At 45.1% G+C, this 27,248-nt stretch overlaps 1 protein-coding gene across 1 annotated transcript in view; it reads right to left on the bottom strand.

Annotated features, from left to right (window-relative positions):
- Positions 1-27,248, bottom strand: part of LOC147703663 (putative DBH-like monooxygenase protein 2) — a 301,023-nt gene that overhangs the window by 74,789 nt on the left and 198,986 nt on the right. Inside the window, exons 9-11 of the mRNA XM_086932002.1 lie at positions 25,503-25,599; positions 23,849-23,908; positions 6,274-6,404 (exon numbers count right to left, since the gene is read on the bottom strand). Of these exons, the coding sequence (XP_086788128.1) occupies positions 6,274-6,404; positions 23,849-23,908; positions 25,503-25,599 (288 nt within the window). The remainder of the gene's footprint in view (positions 1-6,273; positions 6,405-23,848; positions 23,909-25,502; positions 25,600-27,248) is intronic.

Genomic DNA, 27,248 nt, shown 5'->3' with positions numbered 1-27,248 from the left:
ATTGTTCTTTAGCTCACTTCAAACCCCAGTTCAGACCCAGCTGTATGCAAATCAGTCTTGACCCTGTGCCTCTTGGGAACAGTCCAGCCCGAACTGCCAGGCTAAGTCTTTCCCGGGCCGGAAACAAGCATCCTGGGGCTGGTTTCAGGGTAACACCCCTCATCAGCCAAGCTAGCTTGAATCCAGTGGCAAAGTGAACAAGGGACCCACATTGTGCATACCCTGTCAAACTTTGGGAATGAGCACTATTTGTTGGAATTACTGATTCTAGTTGTGAAGTTTTTGGTAAAATATTGTGAGGCTAGAACATGGTGAACATGAGACTAGAAATAGTAAGACGTGAGGGCAAGAAACAACCTAGACAGTGTTGTACAGCTTATACTTTCTCAAGTAAAACTGTGGAAATCATTGTAACAGATCTAGAACCCTTTCACCTAGTCACCTATGCATACCCAAAGAGATACACAAGAAAATACCAGAATGCGTTTTCAATATTTATTGAAGGATTGTGATTCTTGAGTAAATTATTTGTGAACAATGTGATTAACACTATGGGAATTGTGAAGAAGATGAACAATTCAACTATTTTGCTGATTACAGAAACAATATGCTTGCATACAAGTACTGTAATATAGTGTACACCTACCTAAAGCATTCTAACATATCATGTCTAAGGTGTGGATCTACCAAATCCTTGTTGGGTGGTCTAAATCCCCTTTATCTCTGGGTAAGTGTCAGCAAGCTACCCATCTTGGTGTAGAACAAGACAGCTTCCCTCGAAAGAGGTGACATGAATCATCTGAGATGGGATTCCGGCATGGACCGACCTCTCAGTGCCAGCAAAATGTTCCTCTGAATAAACAAAGGCTTGATGTCATATATATAATAACATGCTCCATGTAACCATGCCGAAGCCCCAGTCAGGCCGCTATTGTTAATTCTATTGTGATAGTTCGGTCGCTGAGCAGCTTAAAACGAATAACAGCATTGTGTGTGCTGAATTTAGTCCTTGTACAGAGTTAGCGCTTACGAAGGGGTATTGAAAGCAAACTGAGTTCACGAAATGTTATCCTGTGTGTGCACGCAAATAAAAAGTGTGTCAAATGTCATTGTGTTTAAGGGGAGAGAAGGCAACTAAAGAGCGTGAGCATATAAAGATGCTGTTTCTTAACAGGGCCTAATATTCCACGTAGGAGCAGGTTTTCCTCCTGGTTGTAGGTTGGGAGTAAGTTGGATAGGTGACAGGAGGGTTAACTTAACTGTGTATATGAAGAGCTGGTGGAGCTGCAGTGTTTTTTGAGCTGCAATGCGCTAATAAGGAATTTATGGGATTGGTTGCTAGGAACGGGCTTTAACCCCTTCGATGCTCATGACGGAATGGTTCCGTCATGAGCATCGGTTGAGCTGTGCTCATGACGGAACCGTTCCGTCATGACCACACCCAATTCTGAGGATGCAGCACATCAGGAAAATCTCCTTAGCAGCGATGAGGTTAAAGTAGTGAAGTGTGATGGTCTAGGGTGTTAAGAGTTGCCCTTGATTATTGTTAGTGCAGACCTATTCCAAGAAAGAGCCATTTTACACATTATACTGTCATCTGGCGTTGTTATACCATGTCACCCAATGGGTGTCAGTTAAGGAGAGTAAGCCTTCTTTGCCCTAGGTTTTCCGAGCGGGGAATATGGCCAATATGATGTGATAGGAGGCTATGGGGTAGTTATGTCTGAGGGTTGAGCTAGGGATGGGGTTAAGGGCTTGCACTCTGTGAAAGCATCCTCTATTGCCTTTACTGTACACCTATGAGGGCTGGTTAGTTTGGTGAATCTTCCTCCTTGCAACAGCAGAACTTAGGATTGGTGTTTAGCCTGGTGGGCAATTATTGCTGTTGCAAATAAAGACTTGCTTTCTAGGACTATGACTGGGCATGAGGGTTTTTTTTTATGAACAGCTTTGCTGCTGTTGGGCAGGTTTGTGGAATAGGAGCTAATATATAGTTGTACAGACAACGAGCGGATGAGTGAACTCTGTTGGAGGATAGTAGTCGGATTTGAGCAGCAGTGGTCTCATAAGGAACAGAGGAGAACAAGCATTGGCAAAGTTAATAGATCTTGTTGATGCAAGAGCTTTTGGCTTTGCCAATGTATTTTAGTCATGTTGTACACCAAGGTAGCTTCTGCTCAGCATGGCTAAATGTTACTTCTGTAGAGGAGAGTGGCGTGGAATGTTCTGGAGTGGAGTAGAGTGCAGTGGTACAAAGTAGAGTAGAGTGGTGTGGAGTGCAGTGTAGAGTGCCACAGGGTGCAGTGGTGTAGAATAGCGCAGAGTAGAGTGACAAAGTAGTGCTGAGTAAAATATAGTGGTGTAGAGTGCAGTGGCATAAAGTGCTGTGGTGTACAGTGGAGTGCTGCAGAGGGCAGTGGCATAGAGTGAAGTGGTGCGCACTAGAGTGGAGGGATGACTGCTCTGGCATAGACTGAAGTAGTGAAGAGTAGACTGGCATTTAGTTCAGTGGCATAGCTAGCAATGTTGCAGATTAGAGTGTCATAGAGGGCATTGGTGTAAAGAGCTGTCGCGTAGAGTAGAGTAGCATCGAGTGCAGACGGTAGAGTGCAGTGGTAGAGAGTAAAGAGCAGTGGCATAGAGTGCAGTGACATTGATTGCAGTGGCACAGAGTGCAGTGGCATAGAGTAGAGTGGACTGGTGGCACAGAGTGCAGTGGCATAGAGTAGAGTGGACTGGTGTAGAGCGCATTCGCATTGAGTGTGGCAGACTATAGTGACGTAGAGTGCAGTAACATAGAGTGCAGCGGCATAGAATTCAGCGGCGTACAATGCAGCATCATAGAATGTAGTGACTTAGATTAGAGTGGTGCATAGTAAAGTACAGTGGCGTAGAGTGCAGTGTTGTAGTGTGCAGTGGCATAGAGTGGAGTGATGTAGAGTGCAGTGATGCAGAATGCCTTGGCATATAGTGCAGTAGTGCAGAGTAGAGTGGCGGAGAGTTCAGTGGTGGAGAGTGTAGTGTTGCAGAGTAGAGTGTTGTAGAGTGCAGTGGTGTACGGTGACATAGAGAAAAGTGGAGTAGAGAACAGTGGCATAGTGTACAGTGGTGCATAGTACAGTACAGTGGTGTAGAGTGCAGTGATGTAGAGTGCATTTGTATAGAGTGCATTTGTGTAGAGTGCAGTGGTTTAGAGTAGAGTGACATAGAGTGGAGGAAAGTGGGATAGAGGAGATTTTTTCAGAGCAGGGAGAAGTGACGTAGAGTGCAGCGGTGCAGGGTAGAGAGCAGTGGTGTACAGTAAGTGGCATGCAGTGTAATGGCATAGAGTAAAGTGGTGTAGAGTGCAGTGGCATAATGTGCAGTGGTGCAGAGTAGATTAGAGTGGTGTACAGTGGCTTGGCGTAGGTTGCAGGAGTGTAGAGTTGAGTGTTACAGAGTAAAATGCATTGGCGTAAAGTGTATTGACATTGAGAGCAGTGGTGTAGAGTGCAGTGCTGCAGAGTAGAGCGTGGTTGTGCAGAGTAGATTGGAGTGGCCAAGATTGAAGTGATGTAGAGTGCCAGGACGAAGAGTGTAGTGGTGTAAAGTAGAGTGGCGTAGAGTGCATTAGCACAGAGCAGAGTGGTCCAGAGTAGAGTAGAGCGGCATAGAATGCAGTGGCGAAGAGTGGAGTGGTGAAGAGTGGAGTAGATTGCAGTGGAGCAGAGTGCAGTGGTGTGGCGTTGTGCACAGTATAGTGCTGTGGCCAATGCATTTGTACAGACATACAGTTTTACCGATAAAACTATTCAGGGCACAAACAATAATGTGTGGAAAGGCATGACCTAGTGTATTGATTTTTTTTGATCATATCAAAGTATGTGTTTCCAGCACACTTCAGAATTAACTAAAAATGTGCTTCATTGGTCCGTTGCTAATTCTACCATATTCTGAAATGCTTGCTCAGTTCATTTAAAAGTGTGTGCTAGAAAAAAATCTTTCTACCCCCAGTCTTCAGCCAAATTGTCCCATAAATCTCTCACTTTGAAGTCAGAGAACGAAAGGTAAACACCAAACTCCCTCCTGACATCTGACCTGTCTTTGAATGCACAGCATATGTGACAAGATAAGAACAAGATGTCTAGGCCTCTTTTCAGAAAGGAGCACCTGTGGTAGAATACAAGGGGAGTTGGTGTGAAAAGGCTTTGTACCTTGGGAGTGAAAAACTCGCCCTTAACCGCCTAAAAAAATGAAGTCAGCAAATAGAGAGACAGAACATGTGAGTTACAAACCACAAAACAATGGTAAGCAACAGGCAGAATGCATTCACAGGGAAGCTTTCTGAATGTCCCCAAAATGTCTCTGCAAACCAGACAGCTGTACTGTCTGGTAGGCTTCAAACTAAAAAGGAACTAGAGTTTAAGGGAGCAGGAAAAGGGGGAAGATAAGGATGAAATTAAAATAGCAGTAGCAGGTGTATAATGACAAATGTTGAGGTTCAAGGGGATGGTGAGGTATAATTAATTGCGGGAGGCTGTGTAGCTTGGATGAAAGGGTTGATTGGATGTGATGAAATTCGTAGTAGTAACATGGGATGTTCAGTGTGTAAAGCACTGTCAGAAATACAATAGTGTTACCGAGGACCTGTTCCATTAAAGCAGCCTTTTACACACACTATTGGTGTCTGTTGTGGTTTCACTGACATGCATGATTTACATTAAGCTGCAGTTGTTGTCCAGCTTTTAAACCTTGGTCAGCCCCATTGATATGACATCTGTTTGCCTGCATAGTGCAAGAGAAAGGCAGGTGTGGCAGGATTGCCACCCTAAGCAGGTTCACCTTTGTTAGAAATAGCCAGTACGACCATTTGTGCATTTAAAATTGACTTGCAGAATCTAGGTGAAACCTTCACATTGTATATTTTCCAACCAACTAAATGCTTTTTATATATAGTCCAGATCACATACATCCATTTTCATGCATTGTCCTTTTGGTATTTTATTGGGTTAACTTCCCCCCACTTTTAATTGTTAGCTCTCTGATTTCCCACCCTGGGAATATTTTTTCCCTGCCTTTTGCCCCTTCTTATTTTCCCATTTTTAGTAAAAGTGTCTCTTCCCCTCCTTTTTCTCTGTCATTTTTCTTTTATGAATTTATAGGCCAAGACCTAATGTTTTTTCATAGTGGACTTGAGATTGTCCACGAAACCTGGGTCTGTATTATACATTGTGCTACACAGGCACAACTGGAGTGTGCACTTGCTTTAGGCGACCCCGGGGCACAATGGTATTATAGAAGGGGCAGCAGACACTTGAGCGTCCCCTTCTGTAATACAGGTAGCGCCGGAGCACATGTTGCACCAGTGCTATCATGAGAGGGTGTACCCTCATTTGCATGTGGGCGTGGTCCCATGCAAACAAGGGAATCACTTTGCCTCTGCATCCTTGCTGTATTACCAACGTGGGTGAGTTTGCGGCTGCCCGGGGGGCAGCGCATTCATTCTAAAATGGCGCACTTTCCTTGCTTGCATCTGATGCACCTTTTGAAAGTTGCACCATGGGGAAAACAAGGAGTGTGCCATATCCGTAAAAGGGCCCTTGGTGTCTTTTTTAAGAATAACTGTCATATTTTCATTTAGGAAAAAATTCTAAACTGAAGTACATCATCGTAGGACAATGCTGGAAACTACACAGATAACCAGAGCGTACATGATGGGGCCTCACACATTTCACATTCATCACACTTTGCATTTCCACATATATATGTGGCAAACTCTCTCTTGATTACAAGTAAAGGAGGTGCCCATCTTTGGTTTATTTTATTGGTAGAAGGAACTTTATTATGCTGTCTTCTCGTGGTCACTGAGAGAAAACAGGACTATCAAGGACTACAGGAATAAAATACAGTTTAATGTTCACTTCAAAAGAGGGAAATCAACTCTCTAGCAAGCTGGAGTGAAACAAAGAGGAGCTGACATGTAGAGTTATGAAATGCAGTTTATTGAAAAAAAAGCCCACCCCATCCTCGTCGCCAACTATTTTAAAGAAAGCCTGGTCAAACCATACGTTTGTTTTTCAGTTGAAGCTTTATTCAGAAAGCCTGCCATGTCATGATCTCCCCTCCCCATCCCCAGCGCTCAATGGACGACCCTAAACATAACATTCCTAATGGAACCTGGAAACCAAGGTTCCACATATGACTTGGAATCAACACAGTTCTCGTGCTCTGTGGTATGCTGGCCAACGTAGCAGCCAGTTATGGAACCACAAGCTCAACCAATGATCGACTTACCTGGCTGCTTTTCTCCCTAGGACCTCAACCACATGCTGTAGATCAGTATAGCTGAAGCACCCAGACACATCACCTCTTGGGTAGTAATAGAGCAGGCCGAGGCACATCTCTTGGCGGGTGCCTAATCCTCCCTGTACCCAAAGAGAAAGGGAGCATCTGAAAAGTCTATGGTGCCCCATTTTGCAGTAAGTTGAATGTAAGAATAATTATGCAGCTACAAGGATTTTAATGAGGGGTTTTGGGATCGTATTCGGTAACGAGAGCCCTGTTTCCGTATGGACTAATAGGGAGAGAGGAGGGTGATGTGAGACATGGTGACATTGATAACTCATATAGATTAAACAGAAGAGGCAATTTCATTTCAGTACAAGTACAGCTGTAAAGTAAGGCAAGTCAATCTAAGGACACATTTTCAGTATATGAACATATAAGAGGGAAGCTGTTAAAGTATGATGCTTCCATTAGTAGTATAAAGGAAGGTTATTGTTAAAACACCATAGCTGGAGGGACAACATATCAGGAACATCTCTCAGCAGCAACTGACTTCCCAGAGCTAATGCAAAGAAAATAGAACTTTGCAGTACAAAGCTCGTGGGAGACAGAATGCTTAAAGAACAAGCATTTACAATGCATAGGTCTCACAACTGCGAATTTTGGAGCTATTGGCATTGTAAATGACAATGCCTTTAAACAAATTAAAAGACGTTGTTATTTACAATACCAAAAGCAACACCTATTTCATTGCATAACAAGTGTACTTTACTGAACATATCTCGTAAATGGGGATGGTGCTGTGCAGATGAGAGCTGCAGGGTACGTAGTTTCAGCGTAACAGGATTAAATACCACCACTGGTGTGGAGTGGGGTGTAGGGTGACAATGGGCATGTTCACTGTTATGGGGGCTCTAAATTTAATACAATCTGTATTGTGAGCATCTACTGCATTGTAATGTGCAAAGGGAGCGGGCATTTTTATTAAAGCAAAAGAAAAACACTGTAATATGTAAAACAATGCGATAGATCAGACATGACAACAAAGTCAGCTATTGCCATTTGGCATTACGCCATTTGATTAATGCTTCACAAAGGGGAAAAAAACATTTACAATGCCAACAACTCAAAATAATGTCAATGTGAGACCTATTGCATTGTAAATGCTTCTTAAAGACTGGCTACTCTTCTGCAGGCACATCATAATGCTCTCCTTGGAGCCCACTGATCACTGCTTACCAAAATCGACCATGATTAAGGCGGAAAATCATGTACTGCTCACTCAGTACTAATTACCCCCCTCTCAGCTCTGCTTGGTGAACCGGTGTGCGTTTTCTTGGATGGAGAAGCTGGCTGAGCTTGGGGCAGTATGTTTGTGCACTGTCTTCTACAAATCTGTTCAGACTGTGCAGCGCCCTCCAAAGTAATGAGAGAAACCCAAGTCAACTTTTAGCACCTCAAACCACAAAGGGTATCTCGACACTTACGTTGGTGGTATTGTGAAACTGAACCCTTCATTTTATAGACCCCAGAGGGTGAAAGAGAGCTGGCCCTGCAGCTCTTCAGACGTACAAATGACAGCTGAAATTTGGGAGCTGAACCAGAAATCTAATGGCGCGAAGAGACCGAAGGCACATTACAATGACGAAGTTCCACAGGGAACTTCATTAAGCGCTTGTGAACTACAGCTTGGGAGAAGATCCGCCATCCTTACAGCGAGCCTGCCACCCAAGGGACTCTGCCACCATCTCAGCTGGGGGTGGATACATTCTGCTCCCACTGACCCCAGGCGAAGCTCACACATGCCCTGATCTGAAGGGCTCCTGAGGAAAGCATGAATGCGCCGGTTATCATTTCGAATGCACTTCAGTTATTACTGTCAGCACCTCTGGTGCCCTGCACTGCCCTTCCATCACGACCCTGCAGCAGAGACCTGTCCAAAGGCACCCTTCACCCGCCATTAGCTAATAGTCCGGCCCTCCTCTGGGACCGTGGCTGGCCTCCCCCCCCGCCTGCACAATGCTGTGTCCAGCGGCAACGCCCTCCCTTTTGCACTCTGGATACTGGTGTCACTTTGACTGCAGCATGAGGCGCATTTATCACCTCTAACAGTCTGGTTTAATCATACCCTGCGCACATCAGGGCCTTTGAGGTCCAGACAAATCTATTTTTATCTTTGCTGAGGTTCGTCTGTATGGAAGTAACCCAATTTTCAATGCCAGCGCAGTGATTATGGGAAGGAATCACATCAATGCTCGCTTGCTAAAGAAGCGTGAGCGGCTATTCTGAACAAGAGAAAGGGTCGCAGTAAATGGAACAAGAGGTCTATTTCGAACATAAGACAAACTCGTTGTCCATTAAGGCACTGAACTGTGCAAGCATCTGGTAGCTGGAGACGTTTAAAAGAGTGTGTCTGGTGTGGGGTCTGTGATTTGAAAGGTCCGAGTGCTGAATTATGTCGACGTCTGAACACACAGAGTTACTGAGGGTTCAAGAACGACCATTGTCACCTTCAGCCTTGGCAAAGCTGAAAACATGCACCATCCGAATGCAGAGATACTTAATCCCAGAAGAAAAAGAGCAAAGCAAACAGGCTGTATTTGTCTGCATCATCCTGTCCCCAATGCGTCACTTTGTTATGGATGTGTTCATGGAAATGGAAAGTGGGACTCACAAATAAACAGGAGGGAAGGGAGAGGGTGGTGAGGAGAGCCACTCCACATGGCTCATTCAGACTATGAGAAACAGAGAGATGTCTGAGCTGTATCAGAAGCGAAAGCTAAGCCAACCTCTGAGATCATACACAGGCCACATGCCGTGAGCACCAACTTAACGGATGAAGTGTTCAAAAAGAATTTAGGTTTCCTCTTCGATCTCTTATCTTGAGGGGGCCATGTGTTTCTAATTAGCGTGGAGGCACGCACTGCCCTGACCCCTCAAAGGAAAAAATCTTGACAAAACCAAGATTTATTTCCTTTGAGAGGTCGGGGGCAGTGCACTCCTCCACGCTAATTAGAAACACATGGCCCCATAAAGATAAGAAATTGCTTCACGATAGCCGTGAAGCAGACGAGCCTGTCCGGATAGGCCGTCTGAAAAGGAGAAAGGGCAGCGACTACAAACCCCCATTTTTAATGGCAGGCCACCATTTAGCATAAACAATGACACCAGCCAATGAAAATGAGGGGCGGGGCTTTGAGCCCCCTCCTCAAATCTCGTCTTTAACTAAATGTCTCGCATGAGCTGCAACGCTAGGCGAGACCTAAAAACAACCTAGCAATATAATGGAGACACAACAGAAGCCTTCGTCTACAATGCTTCACCTAATTTGTTTATTTTTGTACTCTTTAATAGCTGGTAGTTTTGATCTCTCTGCCATTTTGGCCCTCCAAATAGTTCCTAACTTTCCCTAAAATCTGAAGTTTTTTTACTGTTAAATTGGCATATGTTACATTTTTATGTCAGCTGTAAAGTACACAAAAACTACACAATATGCCTAAATGTCAAATTCCAAATGTGAGATGCAGAAATGTTCCTCCACTCCCAATTAGAGAAGAACTAGCCGAATAGGCTCAGGCACATACCTGGGAAACCAGGTTAGGACTTCTATTTTGAAAGTAAAAACTGAACAGATTTTTACATTTTCTATTATAGATTCAACATTGTTTATCAGCTGTGAATTTGCCTTACAGACTTTAGACCCAGCTGCACAGTGCTGTAATCTGAAATGAAAGTTGCTCACACGCATTAAAAGGGTAAAATGAGTTGATTTGTGGAATGTTACAGGACTCCTGCAGCCAGGCTGCAGGTTTTTAAACTGCAGTTTGTTAAAAAAACAAGTTTCACTAACTCCAGCAAGGGGGTGGGTATGAAAGTCAAACTCAAAGTATATAATTAATCAAGAAAAATTAAGATGATTAGTCAACCAGGATTTTGCAAAAGTTACAATGTTAATGTCTTACATTGTCAGTCTTTAAATTAACTAGCCTGTGCTTTTGGTTTGAATCAATGTGTTGGAGTTGAATTCTCTGTTACTGCCAGGTAGTTAGGGACATTCACATTGTCAATTCTCCCACACCCCACAAGAGGACACCAAGTGACATTAATCAAAGGATTCTCTTAGCAATGTCATTGATACTCTTTAGTTCTTACCCTTTATAACAGATGCATATCAAGGGGGACCCAAAACCCTTGCCTCTTTTGAAGGAAGGACAGTCTCACAGACCTAAATTAGCCTCTGCCTCCAACTAGGAAAACCAACCAACTTAGAAAAGGTGGGATTCTGCTTCAATCCTGCAGGGTTATTAGTGGGTTGGCTTTAGGGGAGTTAAAAGGGTGAGGGTGGACCTTAAGCTAAGCTCAGGTCTGCCATTTTGGGAAATTGGGGTGCAAAGCAATTTTGGGCTCACTTTACCTGTAAGTCAGCTTTGGGAAAGAAGAACTGGGTCATGGTTTGGTAAAGAAAGGAGGGGGATGTGGGGTGTTAAAAATGTCTGAATTCACATGGAGAATGTGGCCCGTGGGAGCTAAGTATACCTATAAGAGCTATTGTAACCACTCATGAGGCTAAGACACTCCCATTAGATAAATAAACAAGATTAAAAGATTACCCGCTGGACGAATTCTCTCTACCTGTTGAAAGATTGTGGAGTGGATACTCCACGTTTCCTTCAATCTCTGGAACTCAGGGGCTTCTTTGGGAACGGGAGAAGCTAGCCTCAAGCTGCTCCACAAGGAGGAGGAAGTTTTGGTCTATTCAGAAGGGGGTTCCATTTTATGAATATCTTTCCCTTGCCTAGGATGGATGAAGGAGAAGACAGAAGGAGATGCACACAGTTGGAAGAAATCCATTAGAGACCAGTGATAACTGGAATTTTGGCAGTAGGTCTAGGAGAAGTCAGGACAAAAAAGCCTCTGGTGTTCAAGTATGCATCATAAGTAAGTTGGTAACTTTTGAGCACCATCAAAGAAGTTATGAAGCTTTTGGATATTTTTCTTCATCTGTGAAGGGCCTAAAGAAAGAGCCAAGTCTGCTGACATGGACTCTTCCTCAGCATGTCTCTGCGCCACTTAGTTATCTTTTGCTGCAAGATCCAGTGTTACAGTGAAAACATGGTGCTCAGCTTATGGATTACTGCCCTGCCAGTGGTTCCAGCATTACTCAGATGATGTATTACAGCCTTCCGAATAGCTTCAAAGCCTAAAGGTGAACCATGAGAGTGGGAAATGGGTTAAAAGTGTGCCAGATTAAGTGCATCAGCAGGAGGTAACCATGCAGGTTCTGAACGGGAGGGGGATTAAATGTCCTTTATACCTGGCTATAGATTTTGGAGTGGGGGAATTGTGGATGGACCAATCTCTAGAACTGTAACCATCATGATGTATGACTACATGATTCGTATTGCTGGCATCGGCATGCACACCTGTATTATGTTGTTGTGCCTGGGAAGAATTAACCTCTATAGATGTTCTTAAGAACAGCTCCAAATTTTGGGCAGTCGTAAATAAACATTTTTTCCAGGATTCCTGTAATGGCCAATTGGATTGTGGCATCCAGGAGCAGGTGTGGTGCTCCCATTTTAAGTCAGTCTATGAAGGGGAAAACTCAGGGGAGGTGATTATATCCACCCCCACTCTGTTACCCTATACTTTAGTGGTCACTGAGATAGAGGTGGCAGACGCCATCGGGATTATGACAAGTAATAAGGCTCCAGGCCCAGATGGCGTACCTGGAGCTCGGAAGCTTGTTTCCGGTCCAGGGAAGACATGGCTTGGCAGTTCGGGCTGGACTGTTCCCATGAGGCACAGGGTCAGACTGATTTGCATATAGCCATGTCTGAACTGGGGTGGCAGAGTGGGCTAAAGAACGGTGATGGATTAAACCCAGATCTTTTGACTGGGTGTGAGTGTTTGATTGATTCAGATGCTCCGTCCATCACCACCCCCTTTTGTACTGCTTTTGGCCGCCATAAGTGTGGCAGGGTATGCTCAGACGTGAGTCCCTTGCTCACTTTGCCAGCGGATTCAAGCAAGCCGGGCTGAAGACGGCTGGAATGCCAGAAACCGGTCCTCGGAAGCTTGTTTCCGGTCCAGGGAAGTCATGGCTTGGCAGTTCGGGCTGGACTGTTCCCATGAGGCACAGGGTCAGACTGATTTGCATATAGCCATGTCTGAACTGGGGGGGCAGAGTGGGCTAAAGAACGGTGATGGATTAAACCCAGATCTTTTGACTGGGTGTGAGTGTTTGATTGATTCAGATGCTCCGTCCATCACCACCCCCTTTTGTACCGCTTTTGGCCGCCATAAGTGTGGAAGGGTATGCTCAGACGAGAGTCCCTTGCTCGCTTTGGCACTGGATTCAAGCTAGCCGGGCTGAAGACGGCTGGAATGCCAGAAACCGGTCCTCGGAAGCTTGTTTCCGGTCCAGGGAAGACATGAATTGGCAGTTCGGGCTGGACTGTTCCCATGAGGCACAGGGTCAGACTGATTTGCATATAGCCAAGTCTGAACTGGGGTGGCAGAGTGGGCTAAAGAACGGTGATGGATTAAACCCAGATCTTTTGACTGAGTGTGAGTGTTTGATTGATTCAGATGCTCCGTCCATCACCACCCCCTTTTGTACCAGCCGACCTCTTTAAATCAGACGTCAAGACCTGGTCTAGAGTTTTAACAAATGTTTTTAATAGGGTATGTAAACTGGGTATTCCGGGTACATGGTCGGAATCCGTTATCGTACCCATTTTCAAGAAAGGTGATAGAGGGGACCCAAGTTGTTATCACCCGATCTCTCCTATTGATTCCGCCTTGAAAGTGTTAGGTCGGGTGGTCTTAGGTAGACTTACTGATTGGCTGGCTGAAACAAATACCCTTTCGGCCCTACAATATGGGTTTAGGAAAGGTTGTGGGACCATAGATCAGAGTCTTAATTTACAATTACTAATCGGGAAATACACAATTGCCAACAGGGGCACTCTATATTTAGCCTTCATGGACCTTTCCTCGGCCTTTGACCGTGTGAATAGGTCCAAACTATGGGGGTTGCTCCTTAAGATGGGCATGGAAAAAAATATTGTATATTTCCTCGCTGATCTACATAGGGACCTCTCGGCTACAGTCAGATATGACCGCTTGGGAAATAGTACGGGTAAGATTGGGATCACAAATGGGGTTAGGCAGGGCTGTATTTTAGCCCCCCTACTCTTTACCCTCTATATTAACGACCTAAGCACTGTTTTAACTGAGGTGTGCAAGGATATACCGAGGGCAGGCACGCGTTTCATTCCGGCATTACTTTATGCGGACGATGCCGCTCTCATAGCACGCACAGCAGTAGGGCTGCAATGTCTTTTAAACTCATTTGCTGCTTTTATGAAAGTGCTGGATCTCAGTGTAAATTTTTCCAAATCGCATGTAATGATTGTGGGCAGTAAACCCAAAAGAATTAAAACTCTGCACTGCGAAGGCAATGTTCTATCTAGGGTGTCAAGATTTCCATACCTAGGGGTTATTTTTGATGATAAATCTACATGGATGCCTCAACTGGTTGCAAAACGTAATGCCTTTGCAAGGTCTATCCTGGTTGTCTTGGGCTTTGCCCGCCAACTGGGGGTGAAGCCGCTGCAAGAGGTGTTAAAGATATACGACTCTAAATGTATTTCATTAGTAATGTATGGAGCTGATTTGTGGGGTTTTAAAAATGTAAAGGCCATGCAGGTAGCAGAGGATAAGTTTCTGAAATCTATCTTATGTCAAGTCAAGTCAAGTCAGCGAATTTATATAGCGCGCTACATACCCAGAGGGTCTCAAGGCGCTTGAGGAGGGGTGGGGAATTACTTGTCAAATATCCACGTTTTAAGTTGCTTTCTGAATGCTAGATGGTTCTGGGTAAGGCGAAGGTAAGTGGGAAGTGAGTTCCAGGTTTTAGCTGCCAGGTAGGAGAAGGATCTACCTCCCATGGTGGTTTTGTTGATGCGAGGTACAGTGGCAAGGGCTTGGTTGGATGATCGTAGCTGGCGGGAGGGGGTGTAGAAGGACAGTCGTGTGTTGAGGCATTCTGGTCCGATTTCGTAGAGTGCTTTGTGTGCGTGGGTTAGGAGCCGGAAAGTGATCCTCTTATTGACGGGAAGCCAGTGGAGGTTTTTCAGGTGACCAGAGATATGTTCTTTACGCGGGATGTCTAATATGAGCCTGGCTGAGGCGTTTTGGATTCGTTGGAGTTTTTTCTGGAGTTTAGCGGTAGTACCGGCGTAGAGGGTGTTTCCATAGTCCAGTCGGCTCGTGACCAGAGCGTGGGTGACCGTTTTCCTAGTTTCGGTGGGGATCCAACGAAATGTTTTTTTGAGCATGCGAAGAATGTTGAAGCAGGATGAAGAGACGGCGTTGACTTGTCTGTTCATCGAAAGTGAGGAATCCAGGATGACGCCCAGGTTCCGTGCGTGGTCTGTCGGGATGGGTGCTTTTCCAAGGGCTTCTGGCCACCAAGAGTCGTCCCATGCAGAGGGGGAGGTACCTAAGATGAGGACTTCTGTTTTATCTGAGTTCAGTTTCAGACGGCTGTATTTCATCCATTCGGCTACTTCTTTCATTCCTTCGTGTAGGTTAGTTTTGGCGATGCTAGGGTCATTGGTGAGTGATAGGATCAGTTGAGTGTCATCCGCGTAGGAGATGATGTTGAGGTTGTGATGGCGGGCGATGGCCGCGAGGGGGTTCATGTATACGTTGAAAAGGGTGGGGCTGAGTGAAGATCCTTGTGGTACGCCGCAGATGACTTCAGTGGCCTCTGACTTGAATGGTGGAAGGCGGACTCTCTGTGTTCTTCCGGTGAGGAACGAGGTGATCCATTCTAGTGCTTTTCCTTGGATTCCGATGTTTCTGAGGCGCTGTAGAAGGGTGCTATGGCAGACTGTGTCGAAGGCTGCGGAGAGGTCGAGGAAGATGAGGGCAACTGTGTCTCCATTGTCCAGTAGAGTTCGAATGTCGTCTGTTGCTGCGATGAGGGCGGTCTCAGTGCTGTGTTTTGCTCGGAAGCCGGACTGTGAGGAGTCGAGGGATTTGTTGGCTTCGAGGAAGGCGGCGAGCTGGTTGTTGACAGCTTTCTCGATGACTTTGGCCGGGAATGGAAGGAGCGAGATGGGGCGGTAGTTTTTGAGTTCGGTGGGGTCCGCTGTGGGTTTTTTCAGAAGGGCGCTGAGTTCAGCGTGTTTCCAGCTTTCCGGGAAGGTGGCGGAGTTGAAGGAGCAGTTGATGACGTCTCGGAGGTGCGGTGCTATGATGGAGTCTGCTTTGTTGAAGATGTGGTGAGGGCATGGGTCTGTGGGGGATCCTGAGTGGATGGAGTTCATCAGGCGGATGGTGTCCTCAGTGGAGATTGGGTTCCAGTCATTAAGGATGTTTGAGGGGGGTGAAGGTCCAGCAGATGGTTGGGTGGGTTGGTCTCCGGGTTGGTTGTCAAAGCTGTTGTGGATGTCTGCAATTTTGTTGTGGAAGAATGAGGCTAGGGAGTCGCAAAGGGCTTGAGAGGGGGTGATGTCGTTAGAGTTGGCCGAGGGATTGGTAAATTCCTTGACGATGTTGAAAAGTTCCTTGCTGTTGTGGGCGTTGTTATCTAGTCGGTCCTTGAAGGCGGTTTTCTTGGCCTTTCGGATCAGTTGGTGGTGTATGCGGGTGGCGTTTTTGAAGGCGTCCTTGGTGCTGGTGGTTGGGTCTTTTTTCCAGGCCTTCTCAAGGGAGCGGCAGAGTTTCTTGGATTTCTTAAGATCATCGTTGAACCAGGAGGCCTTCTTGCTGCCAAGTTTGCTTTGTCGTTTTTTCAGTGGTGCAAGGATGTCGGCGCTGTTGGATAACCATAGGGTGAGGTTGGTGGCGGCTTGGTCGGGGTTTGAGGAGTGGGCTGGGGGGTTTAGAAGAAGCGATGAGGAGATCTGGTCGATGGTGATTTTGTTCCAGTTTCTTTGCAGAGTTGGTTGGGGGTGGTTGTTGGGTTTGGGCTTGTTGTAGGTAAAGTGAACGCAGCTGTGGTCAGTCCAGAGGAGAGCCGTAGTGTGGCTGAAGGAGACATGATTGCTGGAGGTGAAGATAGGGTCGAGTGTGTGACCTGCGATGTGGGTGGGGGAAGTGACCAGTTGTTTAAGTCCGAGGTTGGCGAGGTTGTCCAAAAGGGTGGTGGAGTTGTGGTCGTTGTTCTTTTCAAGGTGAAAATTGAGGTCTCCCAGGAGGATGTAATCTTTGGAGGGGAGTGCGTGTGCAGTGATGAAGTCCGTGATGTCCTCACTAAATAGTGCGCGGGGTCCTGGTGGCCTGTAAAGGAGGGTGCCTCTGAGTGTGGTCTTGGGGTCGATGTGGATCTGGAAGTGAAGGTGTTCAGAGTTGGCGAGATTGACATCAGAGCTGGTTGAGATGTGGATGGATTTCTTATGGACGATAGCGATTCCTCCTCCTGTGTGGCCGGTGCGGTCCTTGCGTATGATATTATACTCTTCTGGGATGGCGATGGTGATGTCTGGGGCGGAGGAGGCATTCATCCATGTTTCTGTTAGGAAGGCGACGTCCGGAGAGATGGTGTCTAGTAGATTCCAGAGGTCGATGGCGTGCCTGTGGACCGATCGGGTGTTGAGCAAGATGCATTGTAGGTGGTTGGGGTCAGGAATCTGTGGTGTGATCGTAGAGGAGTTGTTGTCGGTGCCGATGAATTTGCAGGAGTGGCATGAGAAAGGTCCATGGGTGTGTCCAGGAGCGGCTTGGACGCAGTTGGGGAAGCGGCCGGGGTTAAGGGCTAGGAGGGTGGTGGCATCGTAGGTAATGCGGGAGGGCTGGGCAATGCGAGGACCAGGGGGTCTGGCGCTGGGCGCGGTCCAGGCTCGGACGGGCGTAGACGGGCTTACCTTTGGCGCACCTTCGGCGCGACTGGGGCGCGGTCGCTGCGCGTGGACGCTGCGCGTTGGTTCGTAGGTCATATATGGATGGTGGGGGGGGCGGAGCGTGGGAGGGGCAGCAGCTGGGAGGCGGTGGCGGGAGGAGGGGCTGACCAGGGGAAAACAACAACACAAAATGGAGGGTCAAAGGCGAGCACAGCCAGGGGCAGAAAATGCAAAGCGTGTAATAATAAAGAGCCTAAAGCGCACAAATCAATATCAGTGTAGCGGCAATCACTGTAACAGACTCAGCGAGGACGCGCTACAAATTAATAAATAATTATTTGACAGTGCAGCGCGAGTAAATCAATAGAGCGGCAGAGCAGCGCTGTAGTTAAATAAATAAATAGATGCGTGCAGCGCTAGGCGTTCAGAGAGCTTCACAGATGCAGGGCAGGAGATCAAAAACGATACCAGCGTGATAGGAGACAGGAGCGTGGAGGAGCAACCGGACTGAAGGAGGGTCCAGGCGGTCACCCAGTCAACTTCTGGCTACATTGCGCATCAAGAGTGCGGTGTAGAATACTTAGAAGATCGCATAGTCATAGCCCCACTCTTGAAATGGATAACAATTTGGCTGAACCCCGAGCTGGAGTTGAACCACGAGATTCTCAGGGACTGTTTAGGCCTTGAGCATGGCAACTCCATCCCCTGGCTGAATAATGTTAAAAATTTGGCAGTTAAATTGGGTCGTCGAGAGCTGTTTGATCAGCCGAATAATCTATTGAAGGGGGATGTTAAATGGGTGAAAGACACACATAAGTTGATGGCATCTCTGGCCAGAGAAGATAAGGAGCTGGGTAAACCAACAGTAAGGGCTCACCAGTTGTTAATAACCTCAAGTGAGATGGAACCCTACTTAAGAATTGTTAACAATACTAACCACAGATTCTTATTGACAACGTTTAGATTGAACAAATTCCACCTACTCCTCACAGATCGCCCAGGTTGGACTAAAGAGATAGATTTGGGGATCTGTTCTTTGGATGGATTTTCGATCATGGACACTGCGCACTTTATTTTCTTTTGTGAACACCTTCGCCCCACCCGCAAAAGGTTCATCAGGCCTCTTTTCAAAGACAAGGGTTTCAGACAAGTTAAACCCGCCCTTTTGTATCTACAGCTGTTGTCTAATGTTTGGGAGATTTTCAACATAGCAAACTTCCTGACAATAGCTATGAGACTTAAGAGGAAAATCAAGTGGACCAATTGTACATAGCGGTGAATTAATGAATTGCGATCTAGCACTTTGTCTCCTTTTTAAATAAATTGATTTTATTCTTTTTAATTAGTCTTTTTACATGACATTTGCAGATGTAATGAAATCCCTTACCTATCTCGTTAGTGTATGCTTTTAAATATGATAATGTATTTTATGGATTGTATATGTGTATAAGTCCTCTATAGTTTGTTATAGTGGTCTTGACTTTGATGTTTAGTATACTTTTATGGTTTTTGTTATGAACCGAATAAAGTACTTTTGACTGACTGACTGTTATGCAAAACTTTAAATAAAGTAAAAAAAGAAAGTATGCCAAATGAAGATGTTACCTTCTTCGCTATGATTCCCAGGTTGTCACACTTGGACCTTTTTTGCTGTGAAATTCGACACTTGAGTGGGACCACAACATTAATGGATCCAGCCTTGTGAAGACCTGCACAGTCACAAGTCTCCACTTTGCTCTGTTCACCAATTTCGACTTATTTAAATGAAACTAGAGCCCTGAATGTGATTGGGCAATAAAAGGTAGGTGCAAATTGCGCACCCACCAATTACCATTTGCTTGGCGAGAAGTAATTAGAGGCTGCACAATGTACACCTAGCACTAAGTTTGACAATATAGAATCGGGAATTAAGTGCAAATTGTGTATAAATACGTTGACTGCGTGGTGCACAAACTGGTACTGCATACAATATGCATCTGTGATTGTCAGTGGGTGTAACCTGCCACAAACCAAGGGGAAAAACTGCAACCAATATGTAATCCTCCTTTGGAAGCTAGATTCAGTTGCATGTGAAACAGGTCTGCTCATAAAAATGCCCTCTGTAAAAAGATTTTGGGGTTGATTTAGAATTTATTGGAAGGTTGTTTTTCTGACAGGGGGATGGAGTCCACCAAACTGAGACTGTAACAGCAGTTCCTCTGAAGGTACAGAGATCCCTGCTGAGCCGAAGGTTAACTCTAAAATTTGGCAGGCAGTAGTCTGTCAGGGTGATAGATGTAATGGCCTCTGGAACCCTGATAGACGGCGGGTCACCCGCCAAACCCAAAATCAGGCCCTAGGTCTTAAAGCTTTTTAGAAAGAAACAACATGCCATGGACAATGTAAATACTGTGAGTGATAAGTATGCTACAATAAATTAGAATTGGTGCCCCACACATCCTCTTAGAGTAAGTGTTGACCGTTTCACTTGCTCCCACCTGAAAGTTACAGCCAACATTTTTTACTTGTGTTGAGAGGGAAACGTCTGCTGCATGGTGACAGATGTGCCTCCCTGCCCTGAGTGCCCCAGCTGCGTAGATACACGGATCATTTGTGTGCACGATGATCTAGACCTCTCTTATGGTAATATGGCCTTGTTGGACTAGTAGGGACGCACCAAGCACTACCCTCAAGATATTAGAGGGTAAATGTCCTTACCAGGAGTTAAGTGACATGAGCACAGTGGTGGCAGCATATCCGTTTTGTGTATCATAATGATCAATAATGTGAACAGGCCTTTTTACCTGTATCATGGGAGTCGTGCCTACTGGCCTACTCATGTAAAGTTCTGTGACTCTCGACATAACTGCCCTTGGCCTACATGGATTGTGTGTAGCACCCGACAGCGCATGTTACTTATGTTGGCGTATGGGGATGTGCATGTGCTAGTGTATGATACATTACATGGAGACCTGTGGGTTGCATTTTGGAAAGTATAAAGAAATGAGAGGTACCCCTTAGTGTTATCAAGCGAAATGAGGTTCAAACACCTGAGAAAGCACAGTCCCCTTGATCTAACTTAACAATTACACACATTTAAAGACAATTAATATATAACCAAATATTAAAAAAATAATACGTTTATTCCAAGAATAAGTTTATGCAAACAATATTAAAAACACAATGTAATATACATCCTATAGTAAAACACTGTGTGCAAAATACACAAAAATACAGTTAAAATGAAGCTAATACATTCTCGATTATGACCCGCATAATCAGAAAACAGACAGAAACATGTAAGACATAAACTTTGTTCAATACAATTTGTACATTCAATTTCCTATAATGTCACTTTGCTCTATACATATACACGATCGTTATGCTAGATGGTCTACTTAGATAGTCGTAGCACATAGAACGATCTATTTGACTATTTTGATCATTATTGTAATGTATTAACTTTAAATGTATTTATTGTAAGGAGAATTAACTATTGACCCTTCTGACATGACAGAAAATTATAAAGTCTTGATAAAGATGGTGTAATTTGCTGTATCCATCGAAACGCGTTAACGCGCTTTCCAAGTACAATTCAGGATTCCAACACTTTTGTTGAAATACAGATTATATCCATGTATAGAGCAAAGTGACATTATAGGAAATTGAATGTACAAATTGTATTGAACAAACGTTATGTCTTACATGTTTCTGTCTGTTTTCTGATTATGCGGGTCCTAATTGAGAATGTATTAACTTCATTTTAACTGTATTTTTGTGTATTTTGCACACAGTGTTTTACTATAGGATGTATATTACATTGTGTTTTTAATATTGTTTGCATAAACTTATTCTTGGAATAAAAGTATTATTTTTCTAATATTTGGTTATATATTAATTGTCTTTAAATGTGTGCAATTGTTAAGTTAGATCAAGGGGACTGTGCTTTCTCATGCGTTTTGGAAACACAGGGCCTGAAGAGGCTAGCAGAGGTGAGGACTGCAACCCTCAAACAGGAAATGTTTGTTGCTGAAGTTCCTGAGCGCTGGGGTGGAAGCACACACTGAAGGAAGGGTTGCAGAGCATCTTCTTTGCAGAACAAAGGTCTCTTTAAAACCAGGAAAAGGGAAAAGTGCCAGTGTGTCTAGGCTTATTGTCAGGGAGATAGTGGGACTGATATGGCCGGTATTCAGCACTGTGGACCGTGGAAACTTTATATGGAGGGAAACATAGGCCTTTAAACTTTTATGAGGCATATTTCAGTGGAAGCTGATAGCCAAATCTGATCCCAAGTTACTCTACGAGCCGTATTGTGGATCAGTCAGAACTAGAGCTACTCCTACAGTGGCAGACTGTGCTTTTGACAAAAGCTCAGTGGAGAGGAAAGAGTACTTCAAAGGAGATGACACTCAGGGCCCGATTCACAGAAATAACTTAAGACAAAATCCTAAATTTACTACCATTTTGGTATTCACAGAAGGCACTTGCTCATTTTGGTGTTCACAGAAGGCACTTACTCATTTCGCTATTCACAGAAGTTAGGAGTCCTAAATTTAGGACACCTAAATGCCTTCTGTGAATACCGAAAGTCTTAAAGTTAGGAATTTTTTCAGTTTAGGAGTAGTAAAGTTAGGACTCCTAACTTTAGGACTCCTAAATGCCTTCTGTGAATACCGAAAATCTTAAAGTTAGGATTTTTCTCAGTTTAGGAGTCCTAAAGTTAGGACTCTTTTTTTACTACTCCTAATCTGAGAAAAATCCCAACTTTAAGACTTTCGTTATTCAAAGAAGGCATTTAGGAGTCCTCAAGTTAGGACTCCTAACTTTACTACTCCTAAACTGAGAAAAATCCTAACTTTAAGACTTTCGGTATTCACAGAAGGCATTTAGAAGTTCTAAAGTTAGGAATCCTAACTTCTGTGAATACAGAAATGAGTAAGGGCCTTCTGTGAATACCAAAATGAGTAAGTGCCTTCTGTGAATACCAAAATGGTAGTAAGTTTAGGATTTTGTCTTAAGTTAGTTCTGTGAATCAGTCCCTCAGTACCTGAATTTAAATAAATCAGATACTAAATCACATGTTTCTGGTTTTTAACTATAAAGGTGGGAGCATGAGACCCACAAGTTGTTCAACAGCACTGTTCATTTGCAAAGGGAACTTTGCCAAGACTTCTAGTTGCTGGTACCAGGACTAGGACTGGACTGCTAGTCCCCCTGCTGGGTGAAGGCTATCCCCTATGAAGTCAAGAACACTTCCACTGAGCCTGGAGCACCAGCTTTCTGCCTGCCTGTCAAGGCCAATGGACCCTATGAGGAGGAGCATGTCTGGTAGGAGCAAGGCCGAGAGGGGATCCTGGAAGTGGATCCTGGTGAGACCCCCGGACAAGTCAGAACCCCTGCAGGAGTGTGGGATGCATGTCTGATCTTGCCAAAGTCAGTGACCCCATGTCACCAGGAAAGGAGCCACCATAACGTGTTGGCTGTAATCTGTTTGGCCACCAAAGTCAGTGACATCCATGAAGTACTGACCATCCCCTGTGTGTGCACCAAAGTTGGCTATTCCTGTGTCACCACGAGAGGAGGCAACGATGAAGTGAGGGCCGTCGCCATTGTGTGCGCCAAAGTCAGTGACCCTCATCTGACCACAAAGAGGGCCAGTGTGAAGTGCAGGTCATCATCCCTTTAGGTGCCAATGCTTTAAGGCCAGGGTGGAACAAAAAGGATACACAGTTTACAGGGCAGGGACAGTTGTATGCCTCAGGGTGGTGAGGGTAGGGCTGGGGTACTTCAGGTATGTTGGGGAACGTTTTTAGGGTTCATGGTGGGGGAGCTGGGATCTGGGTAGTTTTTGGGCATGAGGTTAATTTTAAGAGTTCAGGGCAGGGGGTAAAGGGGCAGTTTACATGGCAGGGGGCAGTTTTAGACCTCAGGGTGGGGGTGCTGGGTTGGGGTAGTTTAGGGTTGTAGGGGATAATTTTTAGGGCTCAGGACGGGGGGCCTGGAGTTGGGGTAGTTTTTCCAATATGGGTGTATATTTTAGGGCCTAGAGCAGGACATGGGGAAAAGGGACAGTTCACAGGGCAGGAGTATGATCTTTAGCACGCATGTCCCTTTACCCATCATGTCTTTACCACGAAATTGTGATGTAAAGACATGCATGGTAAAGACACAGTCATGGTAGAGTGTGCGTGGTACACACTTGCATTGTTCAGTCATGCGTTGTACGATCATACAACCATCTTAACCATCTTATTGCCTATAGTGTCTTTAATTTGAGTCTTGAGTCACACCTATCTCCCCCTCAAAGAACCTTGAACTGCTAGACTCGTGCTACTACTGAGAGTGAAGTGCTGAAAGGAGTAGTGCTTGGCCCAATTACTCAGGTCCTATAGTAGTCCGGGGCCTGGGATAACAGGAGCAAAAGGCCACAACCCCAACAGTTTAACCCAGTAGCTCCTGCTTGCTCTGTGGTCCTCTGGAAGGGATTGTCAATTCAGTGATTTATCATTAGTATCTGACGTATGTGAGTCCATGTATTACCTAGTTGTCCTTCAGTTCCACTGGTCCCCAAGAACTGTCCTGACGTGTATGCAGCTAAGTACAGGACATCAAAGACACAAGCTGCTCGTTATAGTTATCTACAGGGCACCACACATCATTCTTGCTGGATCATCAAGCATAATTTATAGATAGGAAATAAAAAAAAGATCCACGTACCAAGGAACAAAGAAAATGGAAAACAGACTCACATAAGTGGTGCTAGTACGATCTTTTGTATTATAGGTGCATTCCACAACAATATCATCTCCCTGTGAATAAACAAGAACAAAATCAAAGCCAGCACATAACGATGTAGACAATATATTAACGTCTACGTAAATGCACCTGGGTAGTACTGGGCATAGGGTGCATGGCACAAAATCTCTGGGAAGTTTCTGTCAACTCATGTCTCACACTACACACTTGGTGCCATATTTATTACATTTGTGGCGTAGGGCAGCACAGCAACTCACTTTGCTGTGCTGCCATGCATCACATGGAAAGGGCAGGAATGCGCTGGATTTTCATAATAAGGTGCATTCCTGTCTGTTACCCCTGAGCTGGTGCAGTTTCGGCAGCCTAGGGCCAACACCTGCACCCTTACATCATGATGCAAGGGTGCCTGTGTTGCAGGCAGAATTCTTTGCGTGCAGGAAAGGTTCCTTCCTGCACATAAACAATCCTGAGAGGCTTTTTCCTCTTAATGCAGCACACATATAAAGAGGAAAAAACGAGGGGACATAAAGATGTTTCTCCTCATTACGCCTCTCTTGGGGATGTGTATCTTTTTGACACATTCCCAGGTGTACGTATCATCGTAAATCTGGGAATGTGTCAAAAATCATGGGAGTTGCATGGGAACAAAGCAAACACAAGGAGATGATGGACGGGGCACTGAAACTTTTCAGACACTCATCCCCAGTCACAGATCTGGGTTGAATCCATCATCATTCTTCAGCTCACTTCGCCACCTCAGTTCAGACCCAGCTATATGGAAATCAGTCTTGACCCTGTGCCTCATGGGAACAGTCCAGCCCGAACTGCCAAGCCAGGTCTTCCCTGAACCAGAAACAAGCATCCTGTGAATAGATTCTGGATAACACCCTTCATCAGCCAGGCTGTCTTGGATCCAGTGGCAAAGTGAACAAGAGGCCCACGTCTGGGCATACCCTACCAACTTAGGGCGAACAAAGCAAACACAAGGACATGATGGAAGGACATGATGGACGGAGCGCTGAAACTTTTCAGACACACCCCCAGTCACTGTTCTGGGTTGAATCCATCATCATTCGTTAGCTCACTTTGCCACCTCAGTTCAGTCCCAGCTATATTTTGCCACTGGATTTAAGCTAGCCTGGCTGATCAAGGGTGTTACCCAGAAACCGGCCCCAAGGTGTTTGTTTCTGGTTTAGGGAAGACCTGGCTGGGCAGTTCGGGCTGGACTGTTGCCATGAGGCATAGGGTCAAGACTGATTTGCATATAGCTGGGTCTGAACTGAGGTGGCGAAGTGAGTTAAAGAATGATGATGGATTCAACCCAGATCTGTGACTTGGGATGAGTGTCTGAAAAGTTTCAGCACTCCGTCCATCACCTCCTTATGTTTGAGGTTCATAGGAACACCCACCGCAATGCTGATGGAATACCTCTCTTGTGCAGAGTAAGGCAATGCAGTGATTTGCACTGCGTTGCCTTATTCCAGATTTGTTTAAGTCATTCAAAGTCATGCAAAGTGGCTTTGCATGGATTCATAAATATGACTTAGAGGTTTGCGTCAAGCATGTACCACATTGGTTGATGCAAACATGACACAAAGCTCTGATAAATATGCCCCTTGGAATCTAAACATCTCGTTCAGATCTTACCACTTTTATGGGGATGGTACTGCTCAAAGGTTTTGTGCGCTGGAGGTTGAAATCATAGTGCATCTCCTGACCAAGGGACGACATCTGAACTCCGTTCCTGTGGGGTGAAGTCAATGTAACATAATTAATATTGGAAACTGATTTCGAAGTACTTAATGAGCATAAGAAGAATGCACTCTTGTAAAGAACCTTGCAAAAGAGGAGGCCTACACGGCTAAGATGATGTAAGAGACAGCTGGACCAGCAATGTCTCTCAACAATTTGACCAGGTGCAATTGCAAAACCAGCACCAGTCTAGAATCCCTTCTGAAATTAATGAAGGGCTGAATGAAGTCAGGTTCACTATAAACCACCCCTAAAGCGTTAAACGTTCTTGTGTTATAACTCCTTCCTGACCTCATCCTGCACACCCTTAACCCTCCTTGGAACCCGACTCTCAGAACAGAGGTGCCAGCAGCTGCACCTAATTGCTAGAAGGTTATGCTGTCACTCATGCCCACTTTTCATTGATATAAGATCACAAGGATTGGCAATCAGCCTCCATGCCACTACTATACAACCTACAGGCCGCAGTCACAAGGGCCGGATTTAGGGCGTTGCGACTTGTGCATCCGCACTGGGTGCTGAACTGGAGGGGGGCACTGCCCTCAGGGGGAGCACTGAGTTTAGTAATAACAAGTACCTGCTGCTGAGTTTCTTGTGTGTCCAGCTGTCAGGCAGAACCAAAAATGTCAAGGTAATTCTTGTGATTTTTGTTCATGCTAGCAAGTGATCGGAGTTTTGTTTAGTGGTAGATTTACCTCGTCATAAAGTAGCACAGTCGGTTAATATGCCTACTGCTAAGAACAGAGATGTATTTTATGTGGCTAGCTGAGTGGAATAGTAAAGCCAGCCTTTACCAGCACTTTAAAACAAATTAAAAGTATGAGAGAGGGGCAATGGAAAGATGAGGGGCACCTTTGCCAGGTGTTACCGAGGGAATCCAAGAAGGAGGTCAGGGTGGGGGGGTGGGTCAGATAGAGATTGTCGCGCCAGGCATCTCCAGCACTAAAGCAAGGCCTGGAAGTCACAGCTGGTACATTTTTGGCTGTGGGGATCATCGTCCTAGACTATTACTCAAGGCAAAAAAGGCAAGGACACCTGAATTATGTGATTCTGCTGATGCAGCACTTAATATGGAGTTACTGCATGTGCCTTATAAGGCTCCGTCCTCCTAATAATTTGCAGATTTCAACAAAAAAAGGACATGGAGGCCATGCGTGGGGACCTCCATTCTCTGGAGTGAACCCATGCTGGGGCAGATCATCCATCGGAGGAGTGAAAACCTAGATGGGATACATTTTAGAACAGTAGTTCCTAGCCTTTCAACTTCTATGGATCCCCATTGAATTGTTAATGAAGCCGTGAACCCCTGCCTAAGTAATTTCTATGAGTTGAACTTAAAAATCAAATACACAAAACACCAGAAATAAATATGCATCATACAAATATACAAATTATGAAATATTTTCTTTAATTCACAACCCAAAAATATACAAAAATCGAAGTTTCATTAGGAAGGTTGGAGCTTTTCAAAATGATTTGTGATGCTCTTTCAAATCAAGCTAAGGACACCAATTCAGGGCCTTATTCACAAAAGTCCTCCACACTCATGGGGGGAGGTCTCCACACTCAGGACAGAATCTCCGCAATGAGAATTCTCCACGCGGAGATTTCAGCCTGAGTGCGGTCACTCACCCATGACCA

This window comes from Lissotriton vulgaris, chromosome 7 (assembly GCF_964263255.1).
Source record: "Lissotriton vulgaris chromosome 7, aLisVul1.2, whole genome shotgun sequence".
Lineage (NCBI taxonomy): Eukaryota > Metazoa > Chordata > Amphibia > Caudata > Salamandridae > Lissotriton > Lissotriton vulgaris.
The sequence above is the reverse complement of the archived record's forward strand: the minus strand, read 5'-3'. Positions and strand labels throughout refer to the sequence as shown.